At 54.3% G+C, this 18738-nt stretch overlaps 1 protein-coding gene across 2 annotated transcripts in view; it reads right to left on the bottom strand.

Moving 5' to 3' along the window:
- Positions 1 to 7004: 7004 nt before the first annotated feature.
- SLCO2A1 (solute carrier organic anion transporter family member 2A1) overlaps positions 7005 to 18738 on the bottom strand; it is an 80847-nt gene continuing 69113 nt past the window's right edge. Inside the window, exons 10-15 of one of the 2 annotated variants that reach the window (XR_014308084.1) lie at positions 17601 to 17766; positions 15142 to 15305; positions 11819 to 11883; positions 9144 to 9267; positions 8272 to 8979; positions 7005 to 8192 (exon numbers count right to left, since the gene is read on the bottom strand). Coding sequence is in view for 1 of the 2 variants with exons in the window: in XM_082718955.1 (XP_082575081.1) it covers positions 8859 to 8979; positions 9144 to 9267; positions 11819 to 11883; positions 15142 to 15305; positions 17601 to 17766 (640 nt within the window). In the remaining variant the exon portion in view is untranslated. Of the gene's footprint in view, positions 8980 to 9143; positions 9268 to 11818; positions 11884 to 15141; positions 15306 to 17600; positions 17767 to 18738 lie in introns of both variants that reach the window. The other variant, XM_082718955.1, reaches the window with a different exon arrangement.

The following is an 18738-nucleotide window of genomic DNA, read 5'->3' as shown; positions in this document are numbered from 1 at the left end:
TTGCGGGCATTTTAATACAAAGACTTCTAATACTTAAAAAGATGGCAAAATATTTTACAATAAAACCATGCGTGTAAATCTAAAATGTACTCAGAACCACCAATTCAAGCAACCTTGGGAAAATCAAATCTGAAGTGAGTTTGATTTTAAGGACGACTCTGTGTGTCCCCCCCCTCGCCCCCATCGGGGTTGATGGTGGGGCTACGGCGGTGCCCAACTGAGATACATGCGTGACCTGTAGGCACTTCATTCTGCAAACTGGAAGACACGAGGTACAGAAAGCTCAATGAATTCTTCCCAAACCATGGACCCACCATGATTCCAGAAGCAGGACATGGCTGGAACCACAGACCCCTCTCCTCGTGCCTCCACAGTGCCTAAGCTTTCCCCCTTTATTTTCTTCTGTCTCCAAACCTTGGGTCCAATCAGCCAGAAGGCTGGGGTGCCATGAAGTGCGGTGGGAGAGTCAGGGAGAAGAGGTTCGGCCAGAGAGACGGGGAGTTCAGTTCGGACGCCGCTCTCTAGCGCCCCCGGCCGGCAGTCCTCCGCCGCCTCCTTATTTCTCAAGCGCCTCCCTTCAGGCGGTTTCCGCCAGGCTCCTGGATTTTCAGTGGCTCACCTGGACTCTTTCAGGGCGTGTTTATGCGTGGAAATTGAAATACCCACAGCCGGTGATGTGGGCCCCACAGCCACCCTAGGAGTACAGGGACCATCTAAAGGAGTGCTCTGTACTCAGCTCCAACCCCTTGTCATCTGGCAGGAGTGCTGGCGCCCAGAGGTTTTTTCAAGAGAAAATCCAAAATTCAAACACTCCCCACGTTCGCAGCAAACTTGAAAACGGGAATGTCCTGTGGGCCTATCAGAACCCAGACACCGTCGATTCCCAACATCTGCTTTCTAACAAGGTGCATTCTGGCCCTGGCATCAGCTCCAGCCCTGGGGTCAGCACACAGCGGGGCTGCGGCGAGCCTGTGGGGCCGGGGATGCTCTGCTGCTCACAGGCCTTTCCCTCAACTCTGGACCCACGAGAGCATCCCAGCCCTGATCTTTTCCAGCACCGGTTCCCCCAGCAGCCATAACGACAAGAAGGAGGCCTCTTTCCGTAGAAACCACCTTGCCAGCCAGGTTCCCCTTTCCAAGTATACCTGCAGCCCCAGCGGCCTTTTATTAAATAACCCAGAAACCTGGTTGCATCTTGCCTCTGTTAAGCTGTCAATGCCTTCCCATTACCCACAGACAGCATCCAGTTGCTAAAGGGGGTGTGCGTGGTCCAATGACCACCCATTATGCTCCGGCAACTTGTAATGTGCACTCCCAGCCCCTGCTTTCCAGGCAAACATACCCCAGCTTTCTTACCTGTGAACCTTCACTCCTGCAGCCCACTCTGCCCAGAATAAACCCGTTCTGAGGCCTTGCTCAACAAACTTGCCCTAGCCTTCAAAGTTCAGCTGGAGTTCACGGCCTCTACTCTTGCCCCCTACCACCCCCACCCCCACTTTCACCCCCCACCCCAAGCAACTGGCCTCTCTGAGCTTTGTGGAAGCCCCATGGACCTGCTCTTCCCCCTGCATTCCAATGCAGGTATCCATTTGTCTGTACTTCACGGCACTGCTGCACCTGTAACAGATTATTAGCAATTGCCATGCAATTTGCGTGCCTTCTTGGTTATGTCTCTCTTGCTTCCTGAATTGTAAATTCCCCGGGGGGAAGGGGTTCTGTTTGTCTTGTTCACACCACAGGCTGGTGCCCAGTGCTTGCTGGATGTCTGATTCTACAGGATGGGCCATTGGATTACTCTCCAGGTGGCGATGCCCAGGACACAGACACAGCTTTCTCTCTGACGCCCGCTCCCATTTCAGGGCCAGGCCCTCGAATGTGCTCTGGGGACGCGAGCAAACAGGGGTCAGGGGGACCTGAGCCCCCGCAGCCGCGGAACGGTGGTCCCCAGAGGGTGACGCTGTGGACTCCACATTGCGGGCTGGCTGGGTGCCCGCTCTGCTCACATCAGGTCAGAGAGCATCAGGAAGCCGCCTGCGCCCTTTGGTGCTTCCCGGAATCTTTCCCTTTGCTTTCCGTGTTCTTTAATGTGTTCACCACACATTCGTGCTGAAAATACAGATGAACAGACTAAATGGTGCTTTGTCGCCGAGCGGGAGAAAGGGACATCTCCTTACAGCCATGAGCTGTGAGCTGGTGCCCAGATCCCAGGCCACTCCGGGGCGCCAGGGTAGGCGGTGCGGGACTGGGGTGGGCGTGAGGGCGTGAGGACCAAGGGCGCCCGGGCGGGGGCAGCTGCGCGGCCAGAAGCCGGGCGGAGTGCGGGATCGCCGCGCTGAGCCGTCCGGGCGGCGCGTCCCTTGCGTTCACCGGGCGTGGTGCCTCCACGGGGCTCCTGGTAGGGCCCGGGCCCAGGGACGGGCGCGCCCTCTGGTGGCCAACCGCTACTCTGAGGGCTAGCGCGGCCCGGCGGGGCCCCGTTCTCAGCGGATCCCAGCGCCCGCCTGTCCAGCGCGCGCCCCCTTACGGCAAAGAAGAGAAATGCAACCGAGACCGCTGTGCGCCGCGCCTCAGGCTCCTCGTCTGTGAAAGGGCAGAATGGTGGCATACTACAGGGCTGCAGTGATGATTCAGGGTGCTCGCCTCTCTACCGCACTTGGGACGGCGTCTGAGTTGTCGGAGCCCTGAGGTTCAAGAGTCCTTCTGAAATCTCAATGTGTCCGGAGAGGCTCCTTGGGTCAAGGAGCCAGACAGAAACAGTGTGAAATTGGCCTGGGTCCTTTCCCAGTGTGGACACAAAGGAGAGCTTCTGTCACATCCAGCCATCCCTGTTCCTCTTCTGTAAACTAGGGGTAGTGAGGTGTAATGTGGACCAAGGTTTAAACAAATGTTAGTCCCTATCTGGGACTTCTGAGGTCACTTCTAAGGATTGGATGTCTGTAAAAGGGGGATACCTCCTATATCTCACACTGATGGACAGCAGAGTAAAGATAAAGGGGTTGGCAACGATGGGGGACTTAAATGAGTTGCTTTATTTGGCCCGGAGATGAAGCCTTTCAAATCCCAGCTCCATGGGCTCCAGGGCCCAGATGGTCAGAGGGAGGAGGTGGGAGGGAAAGGATGGACACAGAGCAGCTTTCACCCCACCCTCGGCTGGGGCGGCTTTGGAGCACTGACCAAGGGTGAGGCTGCAAATGGGTGCTCCTTCAAGCGCACAATGTAGAGGCTCCCTGAGTGTGCGGCAGGGCTGGTGTGTGCTGGGAGTACGGTAAGGCAGCCCCCTGTGGGTATTGCATGGCCCACTCAGGTGCCCCTTTCCAGTGTAGACTCCAGAAGGAGACCCTGAGCTAGGAGCACCTTCCTGGGATTGGTTGGCTGGGGCTCTGAGGCTCTTCTCCCAGGCCCTGACAGAGGAGCCAGGACTTGGCTGGCCTTACCACTCACAGCCTGCCGTAAGCCAGCCTCCAAGACCCTCCAAGAGCCTCTAAGCCTGGATCCAGCTGCCTCTCCAGGTCTTATGTCTGATCTTCTTCGTGGGTCCTGTGGCCCATGGTTTCTCAGAGCTTGCCCAGGTTTTCCTGCTTCCTTCCCGTTGCCTGGAAGGTCTTTGCACCTTGTAGTCTCTTGAGATCCAGTTCATCCTTCAAGACCTGGATCAACCCCCTTCTCTGATCTCTCAACCAAATGAGCGGCATAGCACTTGAACTTTGCCCTCTTAGGAGCCAGTCTTATTCTGGCTCCTAATAAGCCCCTGAAGGCTAGGGACCATGTGTTTGTCATCTCTGGTTCTCATCTGCATTAGGTACTAAGTGAACAAATGGAGGCACAAGTGACAGCTAGAAGGTGGCCTCATTTTTTTCCATTCTGAGGATAGGATTAGCCATACTGACCTTCCAGGGCCGGTGGAAGTTCGGGCTGTGGTTCCTCCAGGGCACGTCAGCTCACCCCTCTTCCTTCCCAGGGTTGCTCAGACAGCTGTACTTCTCTTTGGCTTCTCAGTCTCCCTAGGAGATCTCTCCCATCTCAAGAGAACCTTCCTGGGACCTGCCTCTCTCTCAGCTGCCGCCCCAGCTCCTCTTCCTCTGCTTCCTTCCCCACCTCCCCACCTCTCTGCAAACTGCCTGTGGGCTGGGCCTTGCCTAGAAATCATCCCATCCCCTTTCAGAGCCAGCATGGAAGCTGCCTCCTTTGGAAAATGATTGCCCCTTCCCAACAGCCTGACAAAGCTGGCTTAAAGGTGCAAGAGCACAGCGTCACCCAGGGTCACCCCTGATGGTAGAGGTTTCTAGTACCGTCTGTACCTGCTTTCTGTTTCTTCTGAGCTCATGGGATTATCTTTCCCCACTCCCGTGACAGCCAACATGCTGGGGGCAGAGGTGGAGCGTGTCACGTTGGGTCCAGACTTGACTTACCAGTGCGGGACCTCTGAGGACTTTCTGGGCCTGCCTGGTCAGTGCTGGTGGCACGGTGTGACATGGAGGGACCCCGGCATCCAGGCAGATGGCGTTGTGGAACCACTGCCCTGGAGAGCCAGCGGGACCCACAGGAGACTTTGGATGAGCAAGAGAAGGGCTCCTGTTATGTCCTTTGACAGACGGGGACGGTGACCATGGCTGGCCCTGCCTATCCTGACTGAATTCCAGTTAGAGGAGCTGGCTGGATGAGCGGCTGGGCAGCAAAATCCCTGTGCATTTTAGTCACTGTTACTGACTTCAAGGTGTGGCAGTGCCTGGGGTGGGGTGGGGGGGTGCAGGGGCCTCAGCAAGCTGGGTTGACCCCTGTGTTGTGTGGGGATGAATGGCAGGGTGTGCCATGGGAGAAAAACTTTCTCTCGCAATTTGCCAAGGGCTTGCCTGGGGCCTGTTTACATATTTAATCTCTGAGGAAAGGTTATAATGAATCGGGTGCTATTGGCAGGAGATGGACCTTTTCCCCAGGTATGTAGTTCCTATGGTTGGAAAAGAGGATTTCTCCTTTGGATTTGCAGAGTTTCTCTGTCTGTCTGTTTCTCTCTCTCTCTCTCTCTCTCTCACACACACACACACACACACACACACACACAGCCCCTGCCAGTCTCGTCCCTTCAGGAATCTGTAATATGATATTTTAGTAACAATCCGAGACACCCGGATTCAGCCCCCAGTTTAGCTGTATCTCTCCACCTCTGGGAGGGCTTGGAGATCACAATGTGGCTTTGTTTCCTAAGTGAGAATCTGCTAACCTGTCACCAGGTGGAGGTGTTCCCTTGAAGGTCTGTCTGTGTTGTAGCTCTCTCTAGGGCCTTTTTGTCTTGAAAGCCTTTTCCTCTTTGTCCATTTTCTCTGTGACTCTCCTTTAACTCATGGTGCTATGGGGCAAAATCGGCCCTGTGGGATGAGCACGGTGATGTTCTTGCTACTTGAATGGAAGGTGGGGGTGAAGGACGTTGTACCTGGTCGTCCCCCCTCCCTTCCCCCTTACATAGCCCTCAACAGATTCCCCCACCTCCCTCCACGGGCCAGTGAATTTCAGTGGGAATAGAGGGGCCTCCCCCTGTTTCAGAATCTCTCAGTAGGGAGGCTGGGGCTGCCTCTGAGTCTGGAGGAAAAAGAGCTGGCAGCGTGATTTAAGTCTAGACCCTGATAGGTGTCATTTGGATAAAGTAGGCCACAGTGATTTCCCCAATTTCAGGTTCCTCGTCTTTGAATGGGGCCTTCGGACCAGCGCGGTCTCCCTAATGGGGCTATGATGAGGATCACCCCAGAGGGCCTGAGACCCAAGGATAAATCATGAAGATATGGTATTTGATTTTCACTGCATTTTCCCCCTCCTGTGCTAAGAAATTCTAGGAAGGATGAGGTAAAAAGTTCCTACACACCCTTTCTTCCCTGGCTTTTTTTGTTCAGCCCTTGAGGCGCTGGATTGTGCTGGCAGGGGGAGTGGAGCCAAGAGGTGGGTTTCCTGGGGCTGGGCAGGGGGAGGGCCTCGGTCTGCATCTAGCCTCTGCATGGTTTCCTGGCTCGGCGGGGGTGGGGGGAGGAATGCAGGGCAGGTCGGGAACCTCAGCCTGGGAAGGGGCCAAGGACCCATACTGGCAGGACCCAAGGGGCTGTGGATGTCTTTGAGGACCAGACCATTGAGGAGGGTCGATGCTAACCTTCCAGCCACCTGGCTGGATGACAGCTAGAAACCAAACCTAACTGATTCAGAGAGTAATTGTGCCATTGTCTGTGCACGCTCAAGCTGGGAGAGTGAGACTCCCGCTCTCAGTACGTGGTACGCACTTAACACAGCACAGTGAGCTCTGTTCTTCATGCCCACTGGCTCCTGGTTGCAGCGGCCCAGGGAATCCAATGAACAGGCACCCCACCCCTTCAGAGGGGCCTACAGAGCCTGAATTCTCAGTGGCCCAAGCACAGATGGGGGTCACCAAGGTTCTGCTGCACTCAAGACCCACCACCCAGGTGTAGGGACTCCCTACGTTGGCCTCACAGGAGGGGCCTGGGACAGGAGCCACTCCCATAGGCCCCGGGGGCTGGCTGGAGGGATTGGGAAGCTAGGTTTTAACCACATCCTCTGTGAGTGTCCAGCCCTCCAGGAAGTTTGCTCAGCCTTAGAAGTGTTTGCTCTAGAAGTGAAATGAAGGTGGCCCCATTATAGTCTCTGCTGGCCGTCAGGGGAAAAGCTTTGCCGTGGGGAGGGGGTAGGATGGCTGTGACCAAGGGACCAGTGACAATTAGGATATAAATGCTGGTCTGTCTCATGGACTGAGCTATTGGTGCTCCATTCCACCTCCAGATATGAACTCAAGGCACCGTGGGCCTTTGATGATAGTCTGCAGAACTTCACCGAAGGACCAGCAAGCACCTGCTGCCGGCTCTGAACCAGGCTGATGGGTGGGGAGTCATGCTACCTCCGATCCCCATGGCCAGGCGCCCCTGTGGTTGTGGCATGGGCCCCTCCTCCAGCCAGAAAGGTTCTATTGGCTCTCTGATAGATACAGATGACATTACAAATTCACAACCGAGTAATATCAATAGCAAAATTATAATATATTAATAGCAACATCATAATAGAATAAAGCCTTGGGAGAGCAACCAGTCTTCCAGAATCTGCAGGTTGGCATTCATTGTTCATGAGCTCGGCTGAAGGCAGTGCCTCCAGAATTTGGTTACACCACAGAGAGGAGGACCTGGACAACTAGCAGGGAACCATTTTCCAGGCAGAACCATCTTAAAATGCTGTCACTGTCCCCAGAAGTTGCATGGAGCCTCCCTTCCTGAGTGAGATCTTTGGAGATAAGGCCACGTGTAGCAGTGTGACTTTCACAAAGACTTCAGTCTCACAGCAGTTTGGCCACTGGCATACAAGTTTGGCTTACCACCACAGGGATCTTTTCCAGAGACGGCTTCTGGTAGGCTACTGGAGGGTTCTTCCAAGAGGAGTGGCACTCAGGAGGGCCATGGATGGCAATAACCGGTTCCAGCTGCTCCAGAGGACGTGGTGAGCCAGGTTTCTGTCTGGCAAAGGGCCAGGTGCTAGGGCCCTCTGGTGGGACACAGATGGTCAAGATCCTGTTGACAGTCTCTGGGTTTGTTCTGGGTCTCCCCTGCTGCTGCCCACCGAGCACACACTGGGAGAAGGCCCCGTGTGGATGGAGGAAGGAAGAGGAGCTCCTAGGAAGGCCCAGCAGAAAGCCACGTTTGGCGCTGCCTTGCACAAAGCTGGTCTGCAATAAATATAATACTTGTTGATGAAAGGCCTCCATTGTGGACATCTGATTCTGAACCTTCACCACATAGCAGTGGGGTTGCTCGACCCTGGGCCCTGGAGGGGCAGTGAGGAGAGGCTGAGAACACACTGATGAACACAGGCGTGTCTGGAGTCAGAGAAGCCGACCACCCTGGCTTCTGTTTCACGGACTCACCATCCAGCTCGGCAGCCCTTGACACCCCCCCCCCCCAAGCTTCACGGCCTGCTCTGCTGACATCTCGGACTGCCTGTCTTTACTCTTCGGCACACAGAGTGAGGTCCAGCAGGGAAGCCCATGAGCGGCCACCTCATCCGCTCCCAAGGACACTCAGGAAGGGTCTTCCCGTCACTCTGAGTTGAGCAGTCTCGTCCTCACATAGAGGGTGGGGGAGGTTGGGCGACTGACCACTTCACAGCCCTCCTTGGGTCTTCACCATGGTGTGGCTTTCTTAGCACAGAAGGATCTAGTTAAGAGGAACAGCATGTGGGTGACCCACCCTCGGGGTATCTCGGTCTCTGCTCTGGTACCCGAGTGTGTGGTACCTGAGAGGGGATGGGCTGGCCATACTCCCCAACATGGCAGCTTCCAAAATGGCGTTGTGGGGCAGGAAGCAAAGATCTGAGGGGAAGGAGGCCAGTCCCCGCTGGGTTCTGTGCTGATGCTGAACCAAGACACAAAGGGGGTTACAGCCAAGCCCCTCCCTCCCCTAGCCTGCCTCTGGCTGTTAACCATAACCCAGCCCTCTCCTTTTCGCTCTGGGGAGATAATGCTTTGCTCTCTCCACTTAGGAAACCAAGTCTTCCCCACAACGCTGGGGTGGGGGGCAGGGGCTGCATCCTTGCTGGGAGATCCCGCACCGAGGAGATGCTGGGCACAGGGCTGCCTCCCAGGGAACTGAGAAGGCCTGGCCCTCCGGTCCAGTGCCCATCCAGCCCAGGTACACAGTGGACCCGAGGAATCCTGGCAGCGGAGAGGGGTGGAGGGGAGGCAGAGAGGGCAAATGGTGACTGGGGTTTTCTCTTATTTAAAAAAAACAGAAACGATATGTTAACATTAGTAAATACAGACAGTTGTGGAGGGGCAGGGTCCACTTTCTGGAGCAGGCAGTGGTTGGGCCGGGGGTCAAGGGTCAGATGAGGCCCGCAGCCTTCTCCTGCACGTTGTACTCCTTGTTCTTCTTTACCCGCCAGCTGATGAACAAGAGCAGCAGCACACCCAGTGCCTTGTAGCCCACCTGCAGGCCCAGGTACCTGGGGGGCAGGAGGAGACGAACTGGTGAGGGGGTGCGGCAGCTCCGCAGCCCATGTCCCAGGGTCAGGGCCATCAGGAAGGGCAGCGGCGCAGGGACTACGCTGTCACCATTTAGGGAAGGATCCATTACCACCTGGGCCATAGGGGCATGCGGGGCCCTCACCTGTCTCGGAGAGTATCGTTGTCATAGTACGCACAGGCCCCACGCCTCCCTGAGCACTGTGAGCTCCAACGGATGCACGAGTGGTCGATGGTGAGGCCATAGAGGGCTGGAGAGGGCAGCCAGGCTGGTGTCCACGGGAAGAGAGTTCAGAAAGCGCAGGTTACGTAGAGCTGCAGGTGGAGGTGCCTGGCAGGGTAGGGGGCCGTCCTTGCCCCCAGGACCCCTGCATGGTTCCCATGAATGAGAGTGGCTCTGCCCCACCCCTGGGAACTGTAGTGCCTTTGCACAGCCAAACAGCTTTCTTGGAAGACTGAATTTCTCTTTCCTTAGAGGCTTAGGAGAGAAAAGAGACCTGAGCCATCCTTTCAGGGCAGTGAGTCACAGAGGTCACCTAGCTGCCAGCTCAGACAGACAACACGGTTCTCATACTGGACTGGCCTCAGGTGGAGAGATGCTGACTTCCACAGTGTGGCAGGGGTCTCTGGAGGGCAATGACTCCTCATGTCCTTACAGGGCCTGGAGGTGGGTGGGTGCCCTCATTCTAAGGAGGAGGAAGGTGGGCATGGCTAGCTCACACTCTCAGAACCAAGAGGGTCGGGGCTGAACTTTGAACCCTTGTGTCCTCGAAGCCCATGCTCTTCCAGGACACCAGGCTGCCTGCTGCCTTAGACAATGCCCCCAGAAGACCCCGGACACCCTGGCTGCTCAGAGTCTCTCCCCCAGCCCCCTGAACTTTCCCACAGTTGAATGGTGAGACCCGATCTAGCAGAAACTCTAGAGGCCTTCCTGCTGTTAAGTATTCAGAATGACCCCTGTTTTGTTAGCTACGGATCTAGGCAGTCACTGGACTAGGGAGGAACTTGTCCAGGATCCACACCCTGAACTACTGCGCTCAGAACAGCCGGGCCAACCCTGTGGAGGATCCTGAGAGAAGCTGCTTCAGGAGGAATGAAAGAGGAGATCTGCCTGTGGCTCCAGCCATAAGTGGGAACGTTTGAGAACCAGCCTCTCTACTCAGACCCTGCTCACTTCAGAGTCTCCGGCTAAGCAGGGCATGGAAACTGGCCATGGGGATTGTCCACCAACATAGTAAATAATAGTAGTAAAATAATAGTCATAATATAATATAATAAAATAATAGTAATAAATAAAGTAATAGTAATAAAAAATTCCTATGTAGTAAACAAAGTCCAGAAACAATACTGGCCAAGTCCTGGTGGGTAATTTTAAACTTGCTGGGTTTTATCCATGGGAAATCCTGCCTTCTACCCCAGAGTGCGATTGCGTTCTTGGGTGATGAATGGAAGACCTCCGGCCTGGATTTTCTAACTGTGATCCCATATCGAGTTGTCTGAGCTCAAGGGACCAAAAAAGGCGGCAGGTGCCGTGAGTGGTGGGACAGTGGTTGTTTCCCTGGTGGCTGGGAGAAGCTCTTCAGGGCCCATCCGGGCCATGGGCTGCGCTGGGTGCAACGCGGGGCTTCCTTCCCAGCACAGGTCTCAGAGTGAGTTACACATGAGTGCTGTGTGGTAAGAAGGAGCCGTGAAGATGGCCATAGCTCAGCCACCAGGACATGGCAGAGCCCGCTGCCCTGTGTCCTCCACGCTGGTAATACAGGCCCAAGCAGCAGGCTCTGAAGGGGCGGTGCTGGCATGAGGGCAGCCAGGAGCCCAAGGCTGAGAAATCCCGTGGAAAAGACTGGTGTAATCATCATCTGTATGCCCCACCCAACCTCCATGGGAGACGGCCCTGCAAAGGTTCTGGCTCAGCAGGTCCCAGGAGGGACATCACCAACACAGCCCAGAACCATCAGGGAAGATGCTGGAGGGCCAAGTGCAGCCTGGCTCCCTGATAATAAGGCACGGCGGGCTCTGCAGGGCAGCACTGGAGGCCAGCCAGGACCCTCTAACAGTGACTGAAGACCTTCCCAGGCGGCTGCCATGCTCCCCGCTGCTGTGTGCACCCGCCGGATCCTGAATCAATACTCCGTTCCACGTGGTCCCTTTACTTGGCTTACCAGGCCCTGCAAGGGTCTGCGCGCCCTGGCATGGATGGGTAGCGAAGGCATGGTCCAGCCTGAGCCTCCGGGAGAGGGTGGGCGAGGGGCACACATGAGCCACCTCCCCAGCCGTGCCCCCAGGGAGAGGGCCAGGTGTTCCCAGCTCCCCCAAGCAGGGCTCTGTTTCACCGAGGTCTCTGGGCAGCTTGAGTGTAGACTGGGTTTGCCGGCAGAGGGCCTCACACTGGGAAACACTGGCTGAATAGAGTCAGGAGGAGTGAGTTCTGTAAAGTGGGAGGGAAGCCAGGGCCGGGCTCAACTGCTATTCTGGCTGGACAAGAATGCAGGGGTTTGTTCCTACAGCCAGTTCTTGGAGAAAGATGAAAAAAATACCTGCGTTCAATTCTTTATTAGGTATCCTCAGCTGTGTCCACTTTTCATTTTTCTTGCATAGTTTTGTTTGGAATTAATGCCATAGATGGAATCTTTCCTAACCCCAAGTAACGGGGAAACCGCCCACATAGGGTCTTGGCCTTTGCTGACGTGTTGATGATGTACTGCCCCTCCTTACAGCAGAGAAGAGACAGGGTTTCCCCCGCGCCTGACCCTTGCAGCCCCGTCCCCCCCATGCCCTGGAGCCCCTCTTCAGGAAGGAGGGGGCATCTCAGACACTTACCCAGCAGGCGCATCAGCAAGAACTGTACCCCAATGGCAAATGACTTTTCATCCTGGTTCACCACACTGAAAAGGAAGATAGGAAGAGTCAGGAGCCAGAGGACTCAGGGCTGTGCCTTGGCTCGGTCAGGGGCAGCCTGCCGCAGAGTCAGCCAGAACCTCCCCTCAAATGGCCCGACAGCCACCTGGCTGGCTGGGTTCACCATGGCCGAGTGCTCCTATTGGAACTGGTGGTTCTCAAAGCGTAGTCGCTGCGCCAGTAGCAGGAGCCTCTGGGAACTCATTGGGAATGCAGATTCTCGGGCCCTGCCTTAGACCTAAGAATCAGGTCCCCCTGGGGTGGTGCCCAGCCATCTGTGCCTTAGGAAGCCCTTCAGGAGATTCTGTTGCATAGTCAAATTTGAGAGCCTCTGGTCTTGTGGTTTTTAGGGTTGCCCCTGTCCCCTTCAAAAGGCAGAGGGCAGAAGAGGCTGGGAATGGAGAGAAGGATGGGAAAGGGTGTGTTCACAGCAGCAGGTCTGAACAACTCCCGTGGAGTGTGAATAGCAATAAAGCCCCGATGAAAGTGTAATTAAGGCTCCTGGGCCCTAGGCTTCTGTGTGCAACTGAAAAAATCCTTTACCTAGGGCCAGCTTTGTGGGTGTGTGGCCTGTGCTGCCTCCCAGGGCCCTGTCCTCAGAAAGGCCCCAGGCTGGATTTAATGTTCTGCTGTGGCTCTTTTGAAATTCTTAATAATTTTGGAACCAGGAGCCTCTCATTTTCAATTTGTACTGGGTCCTGCAAATGAAAGAGCTGGTCTTGCCCCTACCCTTCTTCCCTCAAGAGAGGACAAGTGTTCAGCTGAGGAAGGAGATTCAAAGAGAGACAGTGAAGCTATCTGGCAGTGGTATTGCCAGGCCCTGCCATCCCAGCTGGGCAGGGGGCAGAGAGGGAAACCCCATCCACAAGGTGGGGAGCCAGGAGGTGGCCTGCAGAGGCACCAGGCTTCTTGTGCTCTGAACACCCACACTCCTGGAGGGTGGGTACCATGGGGGAAGGGCTTTTGGGGCGGAAGGGAACTCAGAAGTAATGTTCAGGTCTCTGCACACATTTTGTTCTGGTCCCACACTCCTGCTAGCAACACGGAAAAGGGCCCTCTTCCAGGTCCTCTGAGGGATGGCCCAGTGAAACAAATGCTCACGGGCTTGAGGCACCCATTTGGGACCCCCCACCCATGAAAGGTGCCTCAAATCTCAATCTAGTGGACACCCCCTTTATGCCCACAGTTTCTTCCAGTGGCCCAAGTTCATAATAGTCCTGGTCATTGTCCCTGAGCAGACTCTCCTAGATTCTGGACTGAACGTGGCTTGGGTACCTCAGTTTGGCTTCTGATGAACGGCTTGAGCCCCTTCTGGTGTTTGCTCTCATTGGCTGTGAACTAACTCTGGCATTTGGCCCACTGTCTCCTCCCACATTTCTCCCAGCCTGTATTTCCACACCTGGTTAGGGGCCAGGGTACAAATAACACTTGGGTCACCTACACGGTCCTCTTTAAGCCTCACCTTCTTCCCACTAAATAGCATCCATTCTCTCATCTTTTCCAGTGGGATCTATCTTTAAACCATTTTGGGATCCTGGGACCTCTTCCGTTTTGCTCCAGCTCCAGATCAGACTTAGAAGAGAGAGGTTTTCTAGGAAAGCCCGTCCTGTGGTTGAAAGGATGCTCTTCCTCCACAGCTTCCCTAGCCCTGATGCTTGATGGAGCCCTCTGAGAGGCCGACTGACAGGGACTGCCCCTTACCTGCTGCTCAGGAACTCCCCTGTGAAATGTCCTTATCCTGTTCCCTCTCCTCGTCATGGCCACTCATGATATTTCTTGGGGTTACAGGGTCCATTATGGCCCATCTGGCCCAGGTGCAAGAAGTAACCCCACTCCAGGTCTTGGATGAAAGCACTGGTGCTTGGAATGCACAGAGTGGGGAGGGACAGAAAGAGGGTACTCATGGTGTTGGGAAGGGCAACATGCTGGGGCTCTGAGCAGCCTCACCTGCTCCCGTGGAATGTGCTAAGAACACAAAATTCTGACTGCTCTTTTCCTGAGCCACTTCTCAGGCTTGTGGTTGCAGTAAGCCACCCGGAGGCACGGGGCAAAACCTTACACTAGACCAAGAGCAAGCTTGGTCTACGTAGGTGGTGACTTTCCCAAGCTCAGTGTTCCTTACCATGACAGGAGCTCACTGTGTGGGAAGCATACACCTGGGACCTCCGGGTCACCCCGTGGGATGTGGGGCACAAGGATGAATGATGCAAGGTTCCTGCCCTTTGCAAGCACCTGGGAGTAATAGACCTTTGTCTTGGAACCACGAGTCTCCTATCTCCCACCTGCATTCTTGAAATAGTAACAAGAACAAGAGCTTGGTAGTTTGCAAACTAACTTGTCAACAGGGTAAAATCCCAGGCCCTGACAGATGGCTGCTTCTGTTCTTCATCTCCTAGCCTTTTGGGAAAAATAGGCCATTGGCACCTAGCTAGCTGTTAATAATTCTTAGAATTTGGTGAACAGTGATAATTAACCAATACATAGAGTACCTTATATTTACAAAGCAATTTATCAGATAATCCTGACACCAGTCCCTTGTGGTCAATATCACGAGCCTCTTTTCATAAATGAGGAAACTGAGACTCAGTGAGGTCGGCAACATCCCAGGACATCCAACCAGTGCACGGCTGAGCTGGGTCTTTGACCCTAGCACTGGACGTCCAGGTCCTGTGTTTTTTCCTCTCTGCTCTCAAGGAAGGTGAGGACAGAAAAAAGGCAGGCAGGGGTGGGTTAGGTGAACTTGGTTGAAATGTTGTTTTCTCTTTGGCAGAGGGTGAGGTGAAGGAAGGGTCAATTCCCTCTCAAAAGCTCAGAGGCATTCCACCGCCACCGCCACGTAATGGGACACCTCTGCTCTCCCCTCCCACCTTGGCCAGCCTCTCTCTTCTGACCTGAGAACTTGGTCCTGGCTCCTAGCACACTGGGCTTTTCTTATTTTCATCCTTTCTCAAAGCCCTCATTCTGTCTCTGGAACTTTCCACATTTTTGTTTGTTTGTTTGTTTCATCTTGATTTTGTGCATCTACCTGAATTCTCTTCCTTCCTCTTAGTTCTTTCAGGATTTAAACATAAGTGAATCTTCAGGTATGTCCACAGTGTGGAGCCAGGCAGCCTGGCTTCCTCAAGGCTCAGCCCTTTGTGGCTTTGCCCTCCTGGGGATGGGATCTCTGTTGGTGGCAGGAAAAGAGGAGAGACAGAAGCCGGCAGGCAGGGCAGGCAGCATGGGGGAAGGAGAGGAGCACTCACCGCAGAACCATCATGTAGAGAGGGTTGTGAGAGATGCAGGCTATGAGGGCCACGAAGGAGATGAGGAAGATGGCTGGGAGCAGGAAGTGGGCACAGGGGATGGGGCACGATCCCGTCTTGGCTGAAGCGGACGCCCCGGTCACACAGCTGCAGTTCAGATACGTCTTGGAAAGGAGAGGGAGGGGAGATCTGTTGTCATCATCACGCAGCCACACACTTCAAAGGCTGGCACCAGCTCCAGCCAGAGAGTCCCCTGGGTCTGGGGAGCTGGGCGATGATGCATGTGGAGGCTGGAGAGCAGACCTGGTGAGGTTTCTGAGGTGCCCCACGGATGCCACCTCTGACGGCTGTTTGGGCCATCAAAACTGTCTTCAAGGAAACTGGTCATGCAGCATGGGCGGGGCCCCTCCCCAGTTCCACCCCTACCAGGACAGGTGGGATCCCATGGCCAGGCAGGGCCTACCCAGCAGGGGACTGGGGTGGAGAGGGGAGGGCTCTCTCCATGGTGGGGCTGCCCTGTGCCCAACCACCGCGGTTTTATGGGTGCTTGTTTTTGCTGTCTGTATGCTTCTTACAGGGAAAACAAGAACGGTATAAACAGGAAACATCAGTGGGAACCCAGCAGAATCCACTGAGCTCTCTATCAGTCAGGCCTTTGCCAGAGCTTCCTGCCTGAGAGGAGCTCCTAGCCATGAAGGACTCTAGGGAAAGAGTCCCCGGCTCTGGTCTGTTCATACGGTTCATACGGTTCAGCACTCTTATACAACTGGCTTTGGGGGCCACTGCCCACGTCAGGTGGTTTTCACCTTTCTTCTTACAGCATCTGATGGACTAGCCTATGACCATTTCAATGTCCCAGCAGTTACAAGGCTAGGACTAGAATTAACCAGCTAGCAGGCTTCTTTCCGGCAGATGGCAGAAACTATGCACCCTCTTTATTTTGGCTGCTGGGAAGCTCAGAAATAAGTCATATACAATACAGTTGTTATTTCTCTTCAGTCTGTGTTTTTTTTAACATACATTTTTTTCTGTTTATAATCTACTGTCTTTTCTTGAGAATGGATTTGTGCTGTTTTTGGAAACCTGTCAAGGTAACTTCTGGAAGTAGATGAGTCAGACGTAAGTAAATAAAGATAAGAAAACCACAGAAGCCACCACAGACTCCTCTGACTAGAAGACAATGGAGAGACCATCTTGTTTGCACTCTTTGTCCTCCCTCTGCCCATGAAGGTGGCTGTGAGAACAGCCCTGCCCAGTCCTCTTGGAGGAGGATGCTAAAGTGGCGGCCAGCCTTGTCCATGGCCTCCACACGGGCTTAAGGGAATGAGGCATGTTCTTCTCCTTAGGGCATTTCTAGCAGAACTGCACATCCAGCTCCTAGGCCCAGCCTGCCTAGCCTTGGCCTGGGTGTGGCATGGCTCTCAGCGCCAACCCTGGCCTTCTCAGCTTTCTCCTGTGCCTGTCTCTGTCATGTCCTTGGGCCCTGCACTTGCCATTCCTTTACCTGGAAGGCTTCCCTTCAGGCCTTCCTAGGGTTTTCTTCTTCAGGCTGCTCAGTTTTAATGCCACCTCCTCAGGGAGGCCTCCAGCAACTAGAGAGGCTAGTCATTAAGTCTCTCCGCAGCATGGGTTACATTCTAAGATTACCTTGTACATTTATTTGCTAGAATGAAAACTCAAAGAGAGTGGGGACCTTGTCTGATGGGTTCACCACTGAGACCTCACACTTGTGGCTGTGCTGGCTGGTCACTGAGTATTTGCTGAATAACTGAATATGTGTCTCAACTTGATTTGCTTCTGGATGACCCTAGAAGCCAGGAGCCTTAGCCCTCAGAGGGCTGGTAGAACCTCACCTTGTGGACCCAGTGAACGTGGGCTGCATAAGTCAAGTCTGGTGGCTAGGAGTTCCATGACCTTGAACAGATGTGCCCCAGACTGAGGCAGGGTCCTGGGTTCTAGTCTCACATCTGCCCCCAAGTAGCTGCATGACTTCAGACCAGTTGTAAGGTTATATACAAGTCAGGGCTGAGAGGTTCGACCAAATGCCCTAGATCGCACTTCCAGGTTCTGATCATAGAAGACCCCTTGCTCTCGATTCCTCTGGGCCTGTTCTTGTGGCTTCCCACACAGCCAGGATGCAGGACCCAGCATTGCCCCTTAGGATCCGTCAGGATGTGACTCAAAGGCGTCAGCTGAAGGAGTGCTTGGCTCATTTCTGCTCTGAGCATTGTTGGGCCTCAAGAATGTGAATTTTTTTGAACATCGGCCAATCTTTAATTGACTTTGGGATGTAGGCATCTGGTCATGACCTTAGGGAAGGGGAGGTGGAGAGAGGGTAGGTGTGGCGCAGAGGCCATGAGGCTGGGAACGAGTGTGGCTTGGGTGGCATTCTGCCCATCCTGGTGCTGAGGAGCAGTCTGCGAGGGCCTGCGTTGAGCACAGAGACCTCCTGCCCTTACCAGCTGCTTGGAGGTCACGGAGCTGATGTTGATGCCAGTGCAGCCGGCGTGGCACGGTGAGAGGTACTCAACTCCGTTGTCTCCGCACACTGGGTGGAAGACGGAATCTGGGCACGAGCAGTGCCTGTGGCAGGAGGGAAACTGCAGATGTATAGAACTTGATGTCCTGCCAGCAAAACAGGAAATGGGGAATCAAACAAAGCGAGACCAAAAGAAAAACCTCCCCACGCCAGCCCAGTGTGAGCTCCCCGCCTGGTTAGTGTGCCTGTGTGTCTCTGTTTATCTCGGGCCAGCGCCACCCTGGGATCTGAATTATGCCTATTGGAGCCAATGGTGAATTGATGGGTTGGTCAGTGCTCATGGCATCACCAACTGCTGCCAGGAGGACGTGGTCAGCAAACCCCACACCACAGAGGGGCATTAAGACAACCAACCAACCAACCAACCAGGACTCCAATGAAAGAGATGGCAGATGCTACACCAAAGTCACAGGCAATACTTCCCTTCACTCTTCTTCCACCTGGACTTGGGGGCGAGGGAAGACTGGGGCCCCTGGTCCCTGCATTCCCCCCTGCACTACAATCCAGGGGGTTTCACCAGCTGATCTCACCATTCCCACCATTCCTCCGCATCTGACATTCATGATTATTTCCTCTGGTTGGGGGGGGGGGTTGGGATAGGCTGACAAATCACAGATCAGGGCTCTGCTGAAAGAATACACTGCTGATGGTTAACATTAACGGGGTATCTCTTATGTGCCAGGCACAGTGCCCAAGACTTTTCATGCTGCCACTATGGCAATTTGACAATTAATCATATTCCTTTCATGATGAGAACACTGAAGATTAGAAAAGTAACTGTCACCAGCTACAAAGCACTGTGCTAGAACTCACCCCAGTCTGAGGACAAAGCCCTGTGCTAAAAACTCCCTGCAGGGTTGGGGGCGTGCCTGGGTGGCTCAGTCAGTCAGGTATCTGACTCGGGATTTCAGCTCAGGTCATGATCTCAGGGTCTAGAGTTGGGCTCTGTGCTCAGCAAAGAGATTCCTTCTCCATCTCCTTTCTCCTTCCCCCTGCTTGCTCTCCCTCAAATAAATAAATGAAATCTTTTTAAAAAAAATGTTTAATCTTTAAAAAAA

This window comes from Mustela nivalis (genome assembly GCF_964662115.1).
Source record: "Mustela nivalis genome assembly, chromosome: 1".
Lineage (NCBI taxonomy): Eukaryota > Metazoa > Chordata > Mammalia > Carnivora > Mustelidae > Mustela > Mustela nivalis.
The sequence above is the reverse complement of the archived record's forward strand: the minus strand, read 5'-3'. Positions and strand labels throughout refer to the sequence as shown.